At 40.4% G+C, this 20,744-nt stretch overlaps 1 protein-coding gene across 4 annotated transcripts in view; it reads left to right on the top strand.

Annotated features, from left to right (window-relative positions):
- Positions 1 to 20,744, top strand: part of CACNA2D1 (calcium voltage-gated channel auxiliary subunit alpha2delta 1) — a 653,615-nt gene that overhangs the window by 574,644 nt on the left and 58,227 nt on the right. The window contains exons 17-21 of one of the 4 annotated variants that reach the window (XM_090041889.1): positions 1,162 to 1,236; positions 1,942 to 2,016; positions 8,414 to 8,470; positions 16,647 to 16,718; positions 17,472 to 17,543. In XM_090041889.1, coding sequence (XP_089898015.1) covers positions 1,162 to 1,236; positions 1,942 to 2,016; positions 8,414 to 8,470; positions 16,647 to 16,718; positions 17,472 to 17,543 — 351 coding nt within the window. The remainder of the gene's footprint in view (positions 1 to 1,161; positions 1,237 to 1,941; positions 2,017 to 8,413; positions 8,471 to 16,646; positions 16,719 to 17,471; positions 17,544 to 20,744) is intronic. The other 3 variants (XM_090041890.1, XM_090041891.1, XM_090041892.1) reach the window with 3 other exon arrangements.

Below are 20,744 nucleotides of genomic sequence, written 5' to 3' on the forward strand. Positions count from 1 at the left end.
TACTAGAGTAAGACTTTATTTTAAGACATCATAAAAAACATAAATCGGGACTTTTTTTTTTTAATAAAAGTAAATACGTTATAGCAGATGTTTCATTTTTAGTGTATGGTTTGTTTTTTAATTGTAATTTGTTAAAACAAAATCTTCTAAAAGATTTTATGTGTGGCCCTCCACAGCTCACCAAAACTCACGAAGTAGCCAGCCAGCTGAAACAATTGCCCACCCCTGGTTTTACCTTTTGAGATCTTGGGTGCATCTACATATGCAATGCGCATACCTGAATAAACTCCAGAGCAGTTTGTGCTGAAGTTTATTGCTCTTGGGCATGCCGTTTGCACATGCACCCGGGACTGCAGTACATTAAGCTGTGGCAAAGCAGCTACAGATGGCAGGGGACTCCGGGGTCAGCCTGCTAGCCCACTGTTATTCTGACCCAACTCTACGTGCCTTGGAGGGGCTGGCTGGGGCACGAGGGCCGTTCAGTGAGGTGCTAGCCAGCAGGCAGTCCCAGCCAGCTCCATCAGCATCTACATGTGCATTGTGGTGGAGTAAATAGGTGCCATAGGATGTTACCTGTGTATCTTAAGGTGTTGTTAATTAGTTTACTCCATCCTAATAGCAGCACATGTGTAGATGCAGACATTTTACTGCAGAGCTAATTAGGCAACTACCGAGTATACAGCTTGTGTAGATGTGCCCATTGACATGAAGGCTAATGCTCTGAGGCATATGTTAATACTGTCCCATTTAATGGCTGGTAGGGAATAAGGTCTTTCCAGTTTAGGCCAACTGCTCTACATTTCTTGGCAGTTAATCAGTCTCATATGGGTATGGTAGCTGATTTTCACCTTTACATACGTAAGACAGCTTCTGCCCCAAAAGACTAGCTGACACCCAATACAATCTCATTATAATGAACCCCCATGGGACCAAGAGAAAAGTTTATTAATAGGGGATGTTGGCTGCATCATGATAATGGAGTGGGGGGAGGGGCAAAACAGCTCCTGTTGCTGGTTTGTTATAATGACACTATACTTTATATACAAAAGTAGGTTACTTCTATCAAAAAATGGGGAAAGCAAAATTAAGATACACCTCTTTCTACTATTGTACACTGTAAATATATTAAATTGTATGCTAACATTTTGGAATCTTACTCAGAACCAGCTGATTCTTGGAGTAATGGGAGTCGATGTCTCTTTGGAAGATATAAAAAAATTGACACCAAGGTTTACAGTAAGTCCCCTTTTTCATGGTTGTGATGGCACCAACTGTTTACCTTCACGCTTATCATAGTGTGCTCTTTCCTGCAGCATCTAGCACTAGGCATGGTGGTGAATTAGATAATTAAGAGCCTCTTTTCATTCTTCCTCTTCTCCACCCCCATAGTAGACAATGTATACACTTATACTTCTGACAGTTTTAGAGTTTGCTTCCTCTATAGTCCTTATCAGTACTGACCTATGAACTGCCCATCAGTATCCTGTAGCTCACTTGCATATTATGGCTGTATTCCAGCAGCCCTGAAACCAGACAGCCATAGATTATTACTCAGCCTGAAGCCCACAATCCTGCTATTAATCTAAAAGCTAGTTCTATGTTATATTCTTATTACTGTGCACACGGCGTGCCACCATAATAAGTCATCATTATGCATAGCTCCTATATAGTGCTTTTCTTCAGCAAAGTTTTCTTCACTGCAAATCTGAGTTTGCATGCGAGCATTTTTTTTTTATCCTATGTGTGTGGCAAAGCATTTAACTAGTTAATTTCCAAGAAAATGTTTGTTGCTGTTGGAAACCCAAGCCACAGAAATAATTTCTCTGATTTATACCCCAGCTGTTGACTGTATATTTTCCAGATTCTGAGCGTTATTAGAAGGCTGTTCATTTTCCATTAAACACCCTTATGACACCATGCAACATTTTTTCTTTCTTTCAGCTCTGCCCAAATGGATATTATTTTGCAATTGACCCTAATGGTTATGTGCTGCTTCATCCAAATCTTCAACCAAAGGTACAAAAAATCTTTTAAGTTAAGTCCTTATAGCCTGGGATCGTTGTCAGAAATAAGAAAAATACACTGGCCACAAGCAGACGTTTGTTTTTAGCGGTGGAAATTTCTTAGAGATATTTTGACTAGAAATCTTTCTAGGCGAGGATGCAGTGCAGACATCCAGCCTGCAACAGCCTCTTCTCCCCTGCTCTTCAGGCCTTCTCGAAACCAGGTGATCCCAGTCTGGGGAAGGCATGGGAAACCGTGGTTCCCAGGGAGGGAGTAGAGCAGTGGGAAAAGACTTCAGCCCATTCTGCAAGCTGGGGATACCCAGTTGTAGGGAGTGGACGGGGAGCTTTTCTTCTCTTGGACCAGTCTATGGGATGGAAGGAAGTGGGGCAAAGCCCCTTATTCATTTCCAAGACCAGGCAGTTCTTGCCTGGGGAAGAGATGGGGAGCTTCAGCAGCTGCTTCAGTCCCCTCCCAGACCAGTCTAGGATGGGACTAGAGCAACAGGGCAATGTCTCCCACCCCTTTACCTGATCAAGCAATTCTTGGTCTGGGAAAACAAGGGGAGCATTTTCCAACTGCTTGCTCCACTCTCCTCCCAGACCAGACTGAGAGGGGAGTGTGTAAGTGTTCATTTTTGCAAGAGGGTTTGTCTCGCAAGTGAGATCTTTCAGATTGACACCTGGAAGGCCTTTCTCCCTAAGGGGGCATGCTTCCCACAGGAGAAATTGTACACTCATAGGTTTTTTAACCAGGAGAGAAGTGATTCTTCCAGTAGAAACATTAATGACTGTATGTGGGCACTGTAAGTTTAGCCAAAGGTGCCACACAATAACAGTGAAGAAAAGTCTTGATCCTGGTTTAATTAAAAATGGCCTCTTGTCAATAGAAATCTCCCTACCTTCAGTGGGGAAAAAGGACATTTCAGATTTCAGTTTTACACCATGGTGGTTTTGCATGTTCCAGTTGAGCAGGGGTCAGCAATGTTTTTGGGCAGTGTCAAACACACCTACAACCTCAACTTAAAAGATTTCAGCATACCAGGGATGGACGGCAGAGGAGTTGCAAGGGGCCCAATCCTTGTTGTGGCAGTGCGGCCCCAGCCCCTTCCCTGAGATGCTTGTGCCAAGCAAAATGCCTTTGCATGCCATATTCTGGCATGAGTGCCACATTCTGGCACACATGCCAGAGGTTGCCTACCCCTTCAGTAGAGCATTGATTATCTGGAAGTCAGTTTTCCAGAACGTCAGTTAACAAGGAGGTTTTGTATTAACAGCAGCAAGTATTGTGTCTGCCAGTGTAATGGAAGTCCCAGGCGCGGCAGTGCAGTTGTTCGCCCCACCCTATAATGTTCCCTCTCACTCTCTGACTCATACACGAGCTGCCAGTTATCTCAGTCACACAATTCTTACCATATATTTGTTGTACAGTAAAGTACAGTATGCAGTTGTCAGTATTTTATATCATGGTGATTAATTATTTGGAAAAAAGTGGTTATCCAAAAGGAGGGTAAGACTAATTACTCCAGGTAATTGGCACTAGTGTATTTAAATAATAGCTTGTGGTAACTGCATCTAAACACGATTCTGAAGTGCACTCCATTTTTTTCAAGAAAAGATGGTTAGAAAGTGCTAGAAAAAGATCACTTCAGTCTTTATTTTTTAAATTTAAAAATTTTTTTTTTTTTTAGCTATTGCAAATTTCATTGAAAGAGGAACTCTCTCATCCTGCCGAGAATTTTGATTTTGGAATTTTCATATCCAAAGCAAATAAATAGCACTTATTTGCTTTTTCATTATTTTTTTCCTTGTATATTTCCAAATGAGAATTTTTCCAAAGATTATTGGATAGGACACGAGGGAGAGAGCACTGAGCTGTGAAACCTGAATCTGTATATGATTAGGATGTTTAACATCAGACTGATCTTGCAAATGCTCATATACTATATAGATTTACTCCTGCAAATTGCCCCATTGATTTTAGTGAGTCATAAATAAAACCATGTAGTATGTTCTCGTTTTCAGGGTCAGGACTTTAATTTCTATTTGTGGAAAGGCTTACTGTGTTTCAGCCTTTTCTCTAATTTGTTTGGAGAGATGCTTGCAGGTGTCTGAAGCCAAGAGATAAGTTTCTTTAAATGTTTTGCTTTAATTTCTCTAGAAATACTTTGTCAATATTTGCCCCCCCGAACAGTTTCTGCTACCTACAGACTGCAGCAAGAAAATTTCATAGGAAAGTCAAAGTCAAATCATATATAAAATGAATGAAGTGAAAACGCTCATTCCAAGGTGAAATACATATAAAATACGAAACAGGCAAAAAAAAAATGAGCGCTATGACTCAGGAAAAGAATCTTCAGTTTCTATCTGTTTCAACTATTAATATTAAATGGTATCAGTAAGATGATGTTTGAGCCAGTTATGTTTAAGTATATGGATGAAGTAACAGAAGACTCTCAGTGATGAGAGGAGTGAGCTAATAATGGCTTGAAGAATCCCTCAATCTCAATTCTGTTTTATTCTTCATCCCCCAACATAATCTAGGCAGACTGTGGGCTGCCTGACCTAAGCTACATCGTGATAATAGGCCTGAGCAGAAAGTTCTTTGTTTTCTATGTTGTAGCTTCACCACCACACTACTGTGTTAGGGCTTGCAGTAGATTCCCTGAAGATGGCCGTATAGCTCTTTTGCCCAGGGCCCGGACCAGGGGAATCCCACCACAACTAATAGAATTAACACAAGGCAGTAAATCTTTTTACCAGGTGAACCAGAAGGAGACACTGAGCTATGAAAGAGAACGCATAATTCAGTGATAATTATTTTTTACTATGGAATGGAAAGAAATGTGGCAAAAATAGCTTTGCTTAAGTCTTTGCCTCTTTGTCTGAATTTTCTTCATTTTCAAATTTGAAGTCATGCAAAAATGCCTCTTTATTAAAAGAAGGAGAAAGGCAACAAGGAGGGAAGAAATTTCAATATTGCTTTAAATAGGGGTTGGCAACCTATGATCTGTGGGTTAAATCCAGCCCATGAATAGAGTGGATCAGGCTGGAGGCAGTTTAGGAAATCAGTAGCATAACTCCAGCTACCGCAGCAGAGGAAGCGTCTCCAGGGTCCTGTTGTCTACTGTGTTCAGTTTAGGGTGCTTACAGATGTCTGCTTTAACTCATGGTGCCTTACATACAGCTCCATGAGTCAGAGCCCAACAGATGTTTGCCTGTTGGATCGGGGGGGGGTGGGGAGGGATTGGAGTGGCTCTAGCTGGTGGGGGTGCACAAGCAGCCTCCAAAGACGCTGCTGAGCCACTCCTCTCCCTAGCCCAGGCCTTTGATAGCAGCAGCTTTTGAACGTCCAGAGTGTGAGGGGTGACAGGGTGGAAAGGAAGTCCCTCGTGGGACCAGCCCAGGTCTCCCCAGGACCCTAGCTGGGGTAGTTAGCAGGGCCCCACAAGCTGAGGGGACTCCATTCCATCCTGCCCACCCCCCCGCCACACCAGCTCTGGCTGCTCCCTCCCCTTCCTTCTTCCTCCCCCACGGACATGCGCAGGAGCATGGTTGGGCTGGTGCTTCTGGGGCAAGCAGCAGTCCAAACCCATCCTCATGTGAAAAATTCACCCTGGAGGGAACGCGTGTTCCCTAAGGCACTCTGTTTTAGAATTCCTTACTCTAATACTTCATGTGTCCAGGGTTAACTTTTCGTGTGATTGGCCATTTTAAAAGTGCTCTGCAGTCATGCACATGTGTTAAGTCACAGCTGTAGACCACTTTCAGGGTCCCCTTCCTGTGAAAAATGTCATTTGTGTAAACAACCTTAGTATCTCTGCTGCAGTAGGGGAGGCATCCCCAGGGTCCTAGCGTCTGCACTTTCCTATTGATTCCCTTTGCAGCATCCACTGATTGAAAGGGAAGTGTGGCCTGCACAAGGGACTGGGTCCCAAGCAGTGCCCTGCAGTGATAAAACCCCTGAGTTTAGTAACTGAAATGCACTTCAGCATAATGAGTAGATGCATCAAGTTTTAGATGATGTGTAAAGGAATTCCTTCATCAAACATTCACAGATTCAGCTGGACTCAGTGTTCTCACAGGGGCCTTTCCACACCTAAACTTCACATTTCATTTGATGACTATTATTTAATATGATGAAATATTTTCAGATTTTTCCATTTATTGCACCATTATTTGCTGATTTTAAATTCATTAGAAGTTGTTACAAAGGGGTTGGGCAACTGACTCTTTTATATGACTTCATAAATATGAGTCCTTTGTTAAGGAGAGAAAAATAATATAAAGTAATGAATTTGTAATGGTATTATTTGTGGCCCGTTTTGTGAAGTGTTGATTTCCCTTCCCCATACTGGTATCACCTACCTTTAGTGCCCAGCCATACCATGCAAATTTAAAACCATTTGTTGGCTATGAATTTCCAGTTTTTCACACCTAGTTGAAACTTGTGTGCCCAATGAAATAACAGTGTATAGCAAACTGCTCTTGAAAAAAGGAACTGAAGTAGGCAAGAATCTCAATATATTCAGTAACCAAGATTTTTATTATTCTTTCTGAGACCTGAAGTGTAAATTCTTGAACCCCCGTTGTAAATAATATTGTGTTCACCAGAGCTCTCTTGATCACAGAAAGTTAAAACTGATCTCTTGAACACCCTCTTTGCAAACCAATGGATTTTTTTAAAACTGTATTTTAGAATATTGTTTTGCATTTTTTTTAATTTAAAGATGATTTAGCTATCAATCGAATGAAGATGAGCAGAGATGTTTTCAAGTACTCCTTCAATGGCTGTTTCACAATGTTTTGAACATATATTGTGTTTCTTAATTCTTTGCAGAATTTGTATATTGAGTATTGTGCATACTCCTCTCTGTGTATCTACTATTAACAGTTACACAGACTAGATTTTATCATTGACAGTTTGTTTCGGGTGGTGCATGCTATTCAGACTGATACCAGAACTACCTTCTAAAACCAAGGTACACAACAAAGACAGCTGTGTATAGAATTTATGGGTTTCCTTTAATGCACTATAAATTAATCTTAGTTGACCTTTCTATTGGCATTTAACATACTAACAAAGAACATCTTGATTCCCCCCTCCCCCCGCTTTACCAGCAGTTGTTCAATGGGAGTAAACCAAAAAATAACTACATATTTACGTTTGAAGAGGTGAGGCTGCAATATAGTGCCAGTAGTTTCCTCTTCCTCTGAATGCCTTTTTCTTTCCTTCTGAAAATCTGTAACCTAAATTTCAAAACTGGTTCAACACAATTAACATTTTGAAATATTGTCTTGCAGAAACACCCAGGAACTCCCTACAAAGGAACATATAGTTTGTTTTTCTCATAGAGTTCTTGAGAACATCCTGTAACTCATGTTATACAATAAAAGCATCATGAACTTAGCAAAGCACATTGGTTTAAACTTCACTTTCAAATACATTACAATATAAACAACATGGTCTGACTTTCCCATGTAAATGAGCAGTGTTTTATCAAATAGCTAGGGCTCTTTTGTTTACTGAAATATGAAAATCTCTCTATTATGTTCTTATGCCCAAATTCCCTGCTATAGTGCAGGATATAAAGATTCTTCTGTGAATTGTTCGTTTTGAGGTGAACCTGTTCTATATGTTTAAGCAACCAAATTAAGAACGTAATTTTGAGATTTTTTTTTTTCCATTTGGTACCTGAAAGAAAATCAAATTAGTTATGAAAATTTTTTAAATGAGCAATCAGCTAACATATTGCTGCCAAATTTTATATGGATTAAATCTGCTATCGTGACCCAAAACAAAGCATCCCAAGAGTGATATTTAATCATTAAAATCAGTGGAATTACACTGGTTTATATGTGACTCAACATGCTTGATTTTAATGGGATAAGGACTCTAAAGTAGTAAAACAAATGAAGCTAGCTCTGCTATTGTATCAGTGTCCTTCCCTCACCATGTTAGGGTCCTGCTTCAGAGCCAGTTCCTTGGCAAGACTGCCGTTGTCTTCACAGATCCTAATCCCATCATGCTGTGTACCATGCTTACTTTATTTCTATTTTTAAAAGCAAAATGGAAAGTTTAGTTTGTAATAGATGACGGTATCATGATAAGCAAAAAGGAATTAGCTTTTGTCTGCTCTATTAAATCTTTGGCAGAACGTACTCATTTTGCACATGTAGATCTCTCTGTTGACTTAATTCACCTGCTTGGGACTTGTCTGTTGTTTTACTTGAAACTTGCTGCAAAGGTTAACAGAGAGTTCAAAGTACTTTGTCAAAATGAGCCTTCTCTTGTGATTCAATAAACATACCGATTGGGAAAGAGTAGAAACCAGGGTAAAATGTAAACTATAAATTGATTGTGCACTGATGGTTCAGAGGTATAAATTACTGCTTTTCTGTTGCTTCAGCACATTGGTGTGGGCATACCAAAAGTTAATTTGAGAAAAAGGAGACCCCATGTCCAGGTAATTGTGGATGGAGGTGACCAATAGTGCATTAAAATGCATAGAGATGGAGATAAGATTAGAAAGCTTCTGCTCCGCTTACTAGGAAAACCTAACTAGGGAACTGTTGATGAACAGCTTCCAAAGCATGAAGCTTGCATCTTTCTTTGTTAAATAATAGTAAAATTGTTATTCATGGTAATGAAGGGCATTATTTTAAATTGTGATGCATTACTAATAGCTGCTAATTAGAGCTGTGCTTTAAAGACTATTCTTCAGGCTAAGAGATGAATTGTAGGCTGAAAAGAGGCTGAAATGAGGAGAAAGATTTCATAAACCTGAAATCAGGAGAAAAATTCTGCATCTTTGTAAATTGTTTGCCAGGTTTTATTACACAGTGTATGCTGTACAATAGGGGTGTGTGAAGCGGGCCCTACTCATTTCGGATTCGGGCTGAATTGGGGACGGTATTTCAATTCATTGATTCGGATCATTGTCCCTGATTTGATTCAACCGAATCCAAATCTGAAGATTCAATGCTGATTTCTGCATACCTTGGGGTACCATCACGGCTTGTGAACACAGTGATGCCGGGGCGCATGGAGCATCCCACAGGAGCATGGGGGCCCCCCCACATGCTTGGCGGCAAACCTGGAAGTGGGCTGGAAATACTTCCGGTCCACTTCCCGGTCTGCCGGGGAGTGCACAGAGGGGCCCCTAGACACTCCTCCCAGCTTGGCAATTGGCTGCAGGGGGACCCCAGGTGCCCCCCCAGACCCAGGAAGCACCTGTCTCCAAACCAGGGGGTTGCGGGGGGGGGGGGGGGCAGCACACTCCCCGGCAGACCCAGAAGTGGACAGGAAGTGCTTTTGGTCCACTTCCAGCTCTGCTGCCAACTGCACTAGGGAGACTCCTGTGCCCCTGTGGGACACTCCATCTGCCCCAGTATCACAGTATTCACGAGCTGCCTGGTACCTTGAGGTATGTAGAAAAAACACTTAAAGCTGTGTCTATGTCCAAATTGCCAAATCTTTCTGAATCACTCTGAATTGATTTGGAGGGTACCAGTTTGATTCGAAGAGATTATAGAGTCCTCTGATTCGATTTGGATTCAGAGATTTGGCCACCAAATTGGATCAAATCTCCACCAGATCGAATCAGGAACCAAAGCTTTGCACAGCACTACTGTACAATAATACACAGGCAGAATTTCAATGACTTACAAAGTTCCTATGTCAAAATAAGATATTGGGGCATATGTTTGATCTGCAGGGATCCTGGTATTCTCTGTTTAAAAATCTCAACTTCTCTGATAAAAATTGCAAATTCCCTGATTAAAACTGCCAAAATCCACATTTTTCCACAATTCCATAATTGAAATGAAATGGCACTATATATAGGTATCGGCCGAACACAATATTTTATTGCTATATTTACAATTTTAAAGCAGTTTGGAAGCCTGCTAGTGCCTCAATCACTTCAAGAAAATAAATTCTAAATACATAGAAGTTTTGGTGTTTGAGTTTTGATTTTTTTATCATGGAAAATCAGAGCTCCTCCTTCCCCCTTCACTCACCGGAGCACAAGTCCAGCTGCAGGTGTACCCCCTACTGCTTTGTGGCACTTAGCAGCCCTGATATGTAAGTACCCTGCCTGTGCCATAGCCCCTCACTCCCACCCCAAAGCCCCCAGCCTTGCTGCTTCCCCTCACTCCCCAGCCACAGTCCCCTGGGCCCTGCTGGTGCCTCTTACTCCCCAACCACAGCACCCCAGCCTTGCCAGTGCCTGTCACTCCCCACACACACTCCCCTGCCACCCTAGACCCGCTGGAGGGGGCCCCCATCTGCCAGGGCTATGGGACCAGGGACCTGGTCTGCAGCCCTTTGCCCCCAGCAGTCATGCCTAAGTCCCAGCTGCCACCTGTGGGAGGCAAAGGCTTCTTCAGCAGAGTGAAGCACAGAGCCCAACTCCCGCTCCCCCACAGGCAACATGTCAAAACTGGGATCCCTTGCAGAGTAGGGATGAGCTGCCTGCTGCAGTCTCAGGTCTCCCTACCCTCCTACTCTCCCCCTGAGGCCTTTGTGGCCCAGCAGCAGGAACCTGCCATGGCAGGACAGAGAGGGGCTGGGCGGGGAAGCTCATTGCCACTGAGAGCCCCATACCACCTAGCAAGGCACCCCCTGCCTGCCTGGCAGCAGCATGAGGCACAACTTCACTCCGCCACCCCGTTGCTGCTGGGCAGACAGGGCACATCACGAAGGTGGTGTGAAGCTTGTGGCAGCAACAAGCTTCCCTGACCTCCTCTTTCCTGCTGTGTTGTGTCCTGTGAACTGGGCTGTGGAGGCCCCAGGTGGGAGGCAGAGGAAGCAGGTAGGGAGCCCCAAGCCTACAGCAGGCAGCCTGCTCCTATGCAGAAATCTAGGGGTATGTGCCCCCCCCCCTTAGAGTACATGCAGCAGCAGGGAGCCAGCCTCAAACTGACCCCTAGACGAGCCCCCCACACCTCTGTCCCACTCCCCACCTGGATCCTGAGGCCGTGCATTCTGGCCCCAGGTCCCATGTGCCAACGCAGCAACCACAGCCCTGCCCAACTCCCTCCTTCCCTCCCTGACTATGGGGGCCTCAATCCTCCCCCAGCCCCCCCCACACTTACCTCCGGGAGCTGCTCTCCAGGCTGCCCGGCAGCCATGTGTATGTCTGAGCATACACATGCACATGACACCACCTGCTGATCGCCTTCTGATCTTGCTCTCCCCAGCCCCTTGCAGGTTGGGACTCCATCAGCCTGTAAAGGGAAACCCACCATTTCCTGCATTTTTTCTCCTTTAAAGGAGAAAATCTAGGTTTTTCTCCTTAAAATGAGAAAATCCGTTTTTTACCGTGTTTTTCTGTGGCAAACAGAAATCCCGGATCCCTACTTATCTGTGACTCAGACCAGCTGCCATCATATCAAACAGGGAAAAGGAAGTTAGTGACACTTATGCAGTTCTTTTTGAATTATGTTAAAAACCTTGAGAACAAAACACCTACTGAAAATACTGAAACAATACAAAGAATGTTTTAACTACATAGGTACCAACATAAAGAAGGAAATACAGTATAAATGTCAATATCCAACATGTGTGGGAATCTATCTCAGGGTGTTAGAATGCAAAACCAGCAGTTTATGCAAAGAAAGAATTAATTTAATCAACTGCATGGCATGAAATTCAATCCAATTCAAGGAAGTGACAAAATTCCCCTTGGCTTTAGAAGGGCCAAGATTGTTCCAAACTCATCCTGATCATGGGCTAGCTTCACATATATAAAAAGAATCTAACATCCCATGTTCACCACCTGTAAGAAACAAGGTAAAAATTAGATGCTAACCACTTGAAGTTAGGAAGAAAGAAGCTTGACATATAGTCTAAGAGTCTGTGAGAATGTAGACATGCTCCCAAAGTCTTTTCAAATAATAGATTTACCATGGCATTTAAATGAATTTATTTTTATTTCGCTGTACCAGTTCATTCTTTCTTTCCTATTTTATCAGCTAAAATAACACATTGTTGCTCTTTCTTGCCATGCTTGTCTGCATGCTTTAGTTCTAGTGATGTACTTTTGTTTCATTGTATTAAGTTGTGCCAGTAATTTTAGTGTTTCTGTAGTATATATAGTTATGTTGTGTGTTTTGATTGATTAGGTAAATAGAAGAGCAAACAGAACACAAAGCTTGTCTCTTCATTGAAAAAAAATGGAAAATGGTAACCTGGGCAAAGAACGTTATGGAGTCCAAACCCTCCATCTTCAGGAAAGAATATAACTGGCTCTGGGGGAAGCGGTGGGGAGGGTGTTATGCTTAAGATACTGCAATAGGCATACAAATTTCTATTCCTACCTTAACCATAGAGTTCCAGTAGGATCTTGAGGAATCATTTGGTCTATCTGTCTGTACTTCTTGTCACCTGCACCACGAGGGCATTATTGAGAAACCATAAGTATGTTGGGATGCCCAAAATAAAAATTGATAAAATATTTTGAGATCCTAAGTAAACACAAGATGAATTGAATGCATGTTTTATAAAATATTCCAGATTTCAAGCTGTGGGACTCCTTAATTCTGAGTAGCCCAGGTTCTCATTTGAGATGTTTTACAGTGGCTTGATATGATGGCTCTTCTTTTACCATTATCTTTTTTTTTCTTGTTGTTTCCTTTGTGTGTTGGAATGGGATGTGAACTTCACAATGCCAATTCTGCCATGGCAATACCTCCATGCATGGTGTTTGGGTTTGACCGTGCTATTCATTATCCATTGCATGTAAGAATTTTTTTTTTTAATTTACTTCCTTGGATTTTAGTCTTTTGCTATTTAAGAGTGTGAATTTGGTAGAAAAGTTAATGAGTAGCAAAAGACAGAATTATAATATGTATTTTCATTGCATTAAAAATTATTTAATGTGTTGTATATGAATAAACCATATAATAATACCTTCCCAGTTATAATATACTAGAAACAGCTAGTATTACCCACCAGTCCCCTGTTCAAAATTTATTCAGTAAGAGCTTTCTTTTAAAGCCTAAAATTTCTTCCACTTTCTCTTTGTAAAGAATAACTTAGTGAGAGAATGATGAACGCTTACTATCCAGTAATTTGTATTTTGGTTTTGCAGAATTCAAGGGACTGAACGTGCACTTTTTTAACACCAATGTAAATCTCATTGAACCACAAAAATCAGGAGCAAATCTAATTGAATTGGCCCCTAGTACTCCACATCATTTACATGAAGATATTTCCCAGCCAAACACACAAGACATGATTCTACCAGCATACAGTGGGAGTAAGTGCATAGAAATCTATAGAGTCAAACTGGCATAAATGAAAGAAGTATCATGTCTGCACTACTTACTACATTTGTCACAAGTAGTGACCATTTACATTTGGCAGAAAGCCTGATTTGCATTCAGTTACTATAACTTAGCTACTGCCAAAATGTAAGGGTTACATTTTTATAACCTTTCTTTATTTAGATAAACAAAGGATGCAGCCACCATTCTAAAAATAAATGAGAACAGTTTATTCCCTGACATAGTAAATTGAGGCTTAGCGAGTACAAGTGATAGCAACATTGGCTTACATCATGAGGAATGCTTATGTAGTGCTCAGTTAGGACTGGCTCCTGAATTCCTTTCCATATATAATGTTTTATTTACCCAAACATGCACATGCACGCACACATGCACAAAACTTGTGAAGCAAAACAAAACGAACCAAAAAAACCAAAACCAAAATATATTGATACCCAGTTCCCCTCCTATTTTAAGCTGCTTAGTGCTGGAGTTCAAATCATAATTCTTTTAAGAAAAGCCTAAATTACCTCTAGGCAGACAAAGTTCTTTGGTTGAATCTAGGATCTTTTATTAGACCAACTTAAATAGTTGGGGGAAAAAAAAATTTAGTGAGCTTTGGGTTTAAAAAACCCTTTGGCAGGCTGAGGAAGCCTCTGCAGTTGGTGTGTGCTCTTCCTGAATGGAATGAATAGTAAAGAAGCCAGATGCGGGTATGCATTGCAAGACAGGCAGTCAGTGAAGATATAAACTGAGGAGTCAGTGGGTGAGAGACAGGCGGGGGATAGGAAAGGGTGATCAAATGTAGTAGTTAAATAGTAGAGAGGTACCTAGGGAGTCAGATGTCAGGAAGGCTATAATGTGTCATTAATCCTATATTTAGTCCATATATTCTATATTCCATATATTGTATATTCCATATAGTCTCTGTGTGACTATAGAGAGGGAGAGAGAGAGTCCTATATATATGTATAGAGAGAGAGAGAGTCCATATAGTCTATATTTTGGACTAAATACAGACATTGGATTTATGACACGTTATAATCTGCCTGACATCTGACTCTCCACTGTTTAACTGCTACATTCATCCCCCTTTTCTCTCTCCGCCCCCCCAGCTTGTCTCTCTCCCACTGACTCCTCAGTTTATATCTTCACTGACTACCTGTTTGTATGCATACCAGCCCAGCCTCTGGCTTCTTTACTTTTCATTCCATCCAGGAAGAGCACACACCAACTGCAGAGGCTTCCTCAGCCTGACGAAAGGTTTTTAAACCCAAAATCTTGCTAATTTTTTTTTCCAACTATTTAAGTTGGTCTAATAAAAGATATCAGATTCACCCAAAGAACCTTGCCTGCCTATGTCCTTAGACCAACACAGCTACAACCTGCACCTCTGTAAATTACCTCTATGCATTAAATTGAATTAGCAAGATTTTGTTATTTGCTTAATATGAAATTGGGAATGATAAATTGTAGCTGGTCATAAAATCAAAGGTTCATGGCCTTGGGTGCTCTTGGATCCTTTACTTTGGAGCACTTTTCACCAATTTTATTTGGTGAGAAGGCTGCAATTCTTTCTTTCAGATTCAGATCTGGCCACCATAACCTGTGCTTTCATAACCTGGAGCTAGACTGCTGCAATATGCTCTGTCTGTGGCTCTGTGTGGCCTGTAGCAAGTACAGAATGTGGAGGCCCACCTTCTGATGGGCATGGGTCAGGAGCACATTAATCCAGAGCTCCAGAGTCTGCACTAGCACCCAATAACTTTCCAGGCACAATTCAAAGTGATGATTTTGATCTCTGACGTCCCAAATGGTCTGGAACCTGCATATCTGAGGGACTATCTTCTCTCTTATGGTCCGTCTGGTCCCTAAAATCAGACAAGAACAACCACCTGCAAGTAACATCTGTATGCCAAATTCACTTGGTGCAAAAACATGGGAGGTCATTTTTGGAAGTAAATCATGTGCTTTGAACAACTTCCTCCTGTGGCCCACCAGAGCCCAAGCTTAAGCATCCTCTGGAAGGGCTGGAAGGCCTTTTTTATTTGGGCATACATTTAGCAAGCAAGGTTAAGTTGAGGCATTGTTTGGGGAGTTTTGTATTGTTATATGCCTTACTTATTTTAACATGCCATTTGTATTTTATAAGATATACTGTCTTTTATTGTAAGCTACCTTGAGTTTTCTTTGGGGTAGCATATACACCAAATAGATAAATAAGTAGTCTCTTTGGTTTAATAATATGAAGAAAATAGGACTTGATTTATTGATTTCTCATTGATGTTGCAAGGAGAACCACATAAAAGATTGAGGTATTCATACTTTGATACATATGTAAGTACTTAAAGCCATTTAAATACATAAAATAAAGCAATCCCATTGCTTTTGGTAAGACTTGTGTAGGACTGGAGCATGAATTAAGAAAACAGAGATGCAAAAGGTAACTGATCTTTTCCATTCCATCTTTGAGCATGTAATTGTTCCTATATGGATTCAGTACTAATTCTATCATCATATGACATTTATTTTCAATATCACTGATCCTTTATGCCTGCATAGACCTTAGCTGAGCAAGTGCCCCTGCCACTCTAATAATGATTATTATTATTTAATTATAGGGTACATTAATTACAGTCTACAGGTTCCTAACAAATGATAAAATGCTTGACACAAAAGTATAATTAAATATATATGAATAAAATCAATCCTGACTAGCAATCCACATGTAGCCATATAATAGACCAACAACCTGAGAACAATGCAGGGCACAGGGGAAATAAAGAGAATCTTGAACTTTACTTAAAGTCCCATGTATGTGTTATAAAATACATATATGAAGCACACTGAGAGCAGGGTAACAGATTCTTTCAGAACACATCTTGCACATTTGACTATCTTTAGCTATTCTGTTACATCAGCTGTGGATAAGAAAAGTCCTGTTGAAATTTTAAAATTATTAGTCATCTGGAAAACTTTTAACCACCTTCCTTCCCTCCGTTTTTGGTGGCAGGAAACATAATAAGACTCCTTTTCTAGCATTTCATCTACAATTTTTACTACCATGCTTACAATTTGTGACATACCAATAGAGGAATCAGCATCTAGCCATCAGCATTGTGTGCAACAGATTGTTAACCCAGTTATCACTTGCCCAATTTTTTCTTGATTTTTTTTAAGTTCATTTTCAGTGACAAAGTACCACTAGTAATTCATTCTGCTCTAAGTTATTAAAGATAGAAGGGTAAGTAATCCTTTTTTTAAACAGCTTAATGTGGTCTGAGTAAATATTTGAATAGTTTCCAGCAACCTATTCATAACATTACAATGAAAAATGTTTATTATTTGATGATTTAATATCTTCTGCTTCAGAATCCTAAATCCCAGGAGCCTGTGACACTGGATTTTCTTGATGCTGAACTGGAAAATGATATTAAAGTTGAGGTGAGGTACACTAGCAACCTGTCATGAAATACAGATTCTCTGCTGGTCTGTGTAATAGCTGAGATGCATTTGATTCCTACCATTTGCTAAAGCTGTAGTTCTTTAAAAAGCAGACTTCATAATAGTTTTTAATTGTTTAGAAAAAGCTGATGTTTTTGTATGAGAGGAGGATTTTAATGACATTTCTGAATATGCTTTTGAGAATCTGCTTTTTCTTTGGAACACAAGTGGCTGAGTTTAATAACCCTGTTGTTTTGAATGATGCTACAAATTTCAATTTAGTGTTAAGATTCTCCATGCATCTTTCTATAGAATTTCTAATACCGACATTTTATTCTTTAAACAATACACTGTAAAAATACTGTAAGAACAACAAGATTTTTTACATCTTTAATCAGTGAAAAAATACATGTTCTAGGCTGTCTCATGGGCAAATACATTCTGTATATTGCAGTGATTGATACCTATGTCCAGTGAACCCAGACACGCAGCCTTTCCTTATACCAGCAGTGCTTACCTGCATGGGCTCATTAGTGTCAAAGTAACCACTTACGTTAGTATGAATTACACGAGTCGGTTCCATTTGTTTTCAAGTAAGATATAGTCTCTTAACAAATAGGCTTGTCTGAGCAATTTTTTTCCTAATATGCTATCATGATTGCAGTGCTTGTAAGGATGGATTGTGGAAAACATTATTCATATTGTATATAATTTTTAGCTTTTATTTTACCATCTTATTTTCCTTGTTTCCAGATTCGGAAAAAAATGATAGATGGCGAAAGTGGGGAACGGGTGTTTACAACACTGGTCAAGTCTCAAGATGAGGTGAGATCAGAATGCAGGATCTATTATGCCTTTACAACAAAATACTACAAAACAATGATGTGATAATAGTTTTATGCTGTCTTTCTATATTTAAAACGCAATATTCCACGTTTCTAATGTTGGAGGAGAGCTGCAGGATTTTTCATGTGCAAATATTTTCCTTCTATTCCCTATCCCCAGTGGAGTTGTCAGCTTTCCACATTTGCACAACAGGAAAGCAGGCATTTCTTAAGAACCAGAGTTCTTTGTTTCTCTGTTTCTTTCGTGTTTTATAGTCATAAAATTGTCGGTAAGGTGTTACTGTGCGTGTCAGGGCCTTAACAAAGGGCTGTCGTACTTCCTCACATTAAACCAACAGCAGAAGTCTGTTTGTTTAGGAACGTGGGGCTTTGTACAATTATATTTTGGGTGGATGTGAAGAAAATAAGGTGGAAAATGTCTGTTGGATTTACAGTTCATAATTAGGATTCTTTACGATAAACAAATCATCCAGTTACAACTTGGCGAAACTTTCAAAACAGCATGCTTTGGTGTCCTAATGTTGTTTTCCAAACAAGTTAGATACTCAGTACTGATAAGGGTAGCTATCGTATTGCTCCAAAAATTACAGAACTGTCCCTAACCTGGCGCTTTGCCAGCAGTCGAGAGAATCCATAGATAATATTGATCTGCAACATGTATGGCTCATACCTGTCAAATTTAATGAGAGCTTGCAGGTCCTATGGCTATTCTCCCCTTCTGGAGTCTTGGCCAGAATGTGCTACGTCTGTATGAGTCCTAGCCATTATTAAGCCCAGTAGGTCCATAATAGGCAGGTGTAAAGAGAGGTGGTTAGATGTGTTAGTCTGCAGTCAAGCAGAAGGTTGTGGGGGGGTGCTTTAATTGGAGCAGTTTTGAGAGCTGTTTTAATTCAAGCTCCCAGATTGTCATGTGTATTGATGTTCCCATGCTGAAAAATGGCAGCAGGGGTACTTTAACTAAAGCTTATCGAAAGAGCTTTAGTTAAAGTGCTCCCCGCCACCATTTTTCAGGACCAGGACACTGATATATGTAATGCCGGGGTCTGCTGGAATGCAGTAATTACCAGCAGACTCGATTAATCAAGTCTGCTCTGACGAGTTGTAATTACAGCACGTCGGAGCTGCCTCAGTGTATGTGTAATAGGCTCCTTTAGAGACTAGCTTGTTCAGAAACGCTAAAGCTTTCATAGGCAACACCTTACTTCTTCAGATGCTATGGCTTCTATAAGTCCGAGCAGTCTGAAGAGGACTCATTTGGCTTCTAGTACTTCTAGAGATGGAGAAGTGCAAATTTTACATATAAACAACCTGAATTAAGATAACAACAAATAAAAAGTACAGAAACCAGGGTTTTATTTATAAATGCATGCAAACCATAAAATAATAAGCAGAGCCAACAGGATGAACATATCACCGAGAGACAATTACTTGCTTCTCTGCCTTTCCTGTACCACCTGTTTTACTGTCGCCTACTGTTATGTCTGTACTTAAATAACAACCTGATCCACTCGGACACTTTGGCTGTTTCCAGATGTGGAAAAAAAAAACCCAAACCCCAGTGCTTTACTTTAAGCTTGGTGCTCCCGTGCACCAAGCATAACGCATGCCCAGAAGAGGCATCATGTTAGTTTGACTCAGCTTGTCCAACGTCTGTATAAATTGTGCGCTTCAGTGGGGCTTTTTTCACTTTAATAACTCAGCAGTTCCCAATCTATCACCAGTGGTTAGCAGACAACCTGTTAGTGTCAGTGTTAACAGATTTATTATATTTAGTTCATATGACAAAAATTTGCTGGTGGTACTTAAGGTTGAACTGAAAATATTGCTGGTGGTACTTAAGGTTGCATCATTTTAAAATGGTGGTGCGCAGTCTGTCAGAGTTTGGGAAATGTAATAGCTGATTAAATCACCTTAAGATAAAAGCACCTAAAAGCCCCCTGAAGCACCCATCTATACAGATGTTGGGAAGCTGGGTCAAACTAACATGCTTCCTTTTCTGGTAAAGTGCTATTTTGTTTTGATTTTTTCATGTCTGCCAATAGCCGTTGGGCCTAAGTTTAGTCTTCAACCAGGGTGAATCAAGAGTAACTACATTGACCTTAACCAAGTTAAATCTGTGTGAGTTCAGAATCGGGCATTGTTTCATACCTGTAAAAGTGCTAATTAACCATATGACTATAAAATGGTGCTGGTGATAACCACGGACGTCCCAGCACCCTGGCACTAAAAATCTTTTTTTTTTTTTTTTTTTTTTAAACAAAAGAATCTATAATAATTCAATATGAGTAGGTGTGAGGCTTCCTTATGAGGCCGACAGTTTCAGAAAATCATGAGAAGCAAGAGAATAGGATGCAAAGAGAATAATACACATGACAGATTTGTTTTTCCTGCCATGTTTTTTTGGAAGCTTGAAGACCCTTGAGTTTAAATCAGTCGTTTTGTAATAGTAGCACATAGTCCACCTTTCACATTAACATTTGGATCAAGAAGATGATATTTGCACATGGATAAATTATTCCGGAAGTGTTTCTACAGTTTAAGTTTTTATTTAGCACTACACATTTGTTTCTTATATTTCCAATTTAATTCAATTTATTGCGTAAACTTATTTTATGGTAGCCATAATTATGATAAATGTCCCCCCTCTTCATTCATGCTTGTCCATACCACAACATGCAGAAGTCTTGGCAGAAAGCACAGATTTGGTCTACTCTAATGTCATTTTTGAAGAAGTGTGTCCCCGTAAAAATCATAGCATTAATTGTTAATTTATTGCTTTAAATAGCAATTCCATTTTTATATTTTTTATGAACCTCTAAGCAGTGTCAAGCACCTTACAAGTCTTTGATTAGTAATCATGGACATTAACCTCATATTGCATTATTATTATGCAGACTCTGCAAATTATTTGACACTGTATGTCAGAACTGTGGCATAAGGGAATCATCACCTCTAGAACACAGACAGAACAGATATATTTCAGTCTCCATTTAATCCATGGCTATCTGCTGATATAGTATATCATTTGAATGTAGGGGTCAGCGATGTTTTTGGTCAAAGTAACAAAAACACTTGCAACCTTGACTTGTAAGATGTTGTTGGCATGCCAGGGTTGGATAGTGGGGGAGCTACAAGGGGCCTGATGCTTGTTGTAGCAGTGCAGCCCTGAGCCCTCCCCCAC

Source organism: Crocodylus siamensis, chromosome 4 (assembly GCF_052110815.1).
Source record: "Crocodylus siamensis isolate JL-2025a chromosome 4, ASM5211081v1, whole genome shotgun sequence".
In the NCBI taxonomy this organism is placed as follows: Eukaryota; Metazoa; Chordata; order Crocodylia; family Crocodylidae; genus Crocodylus; species Crocodylus siamensis.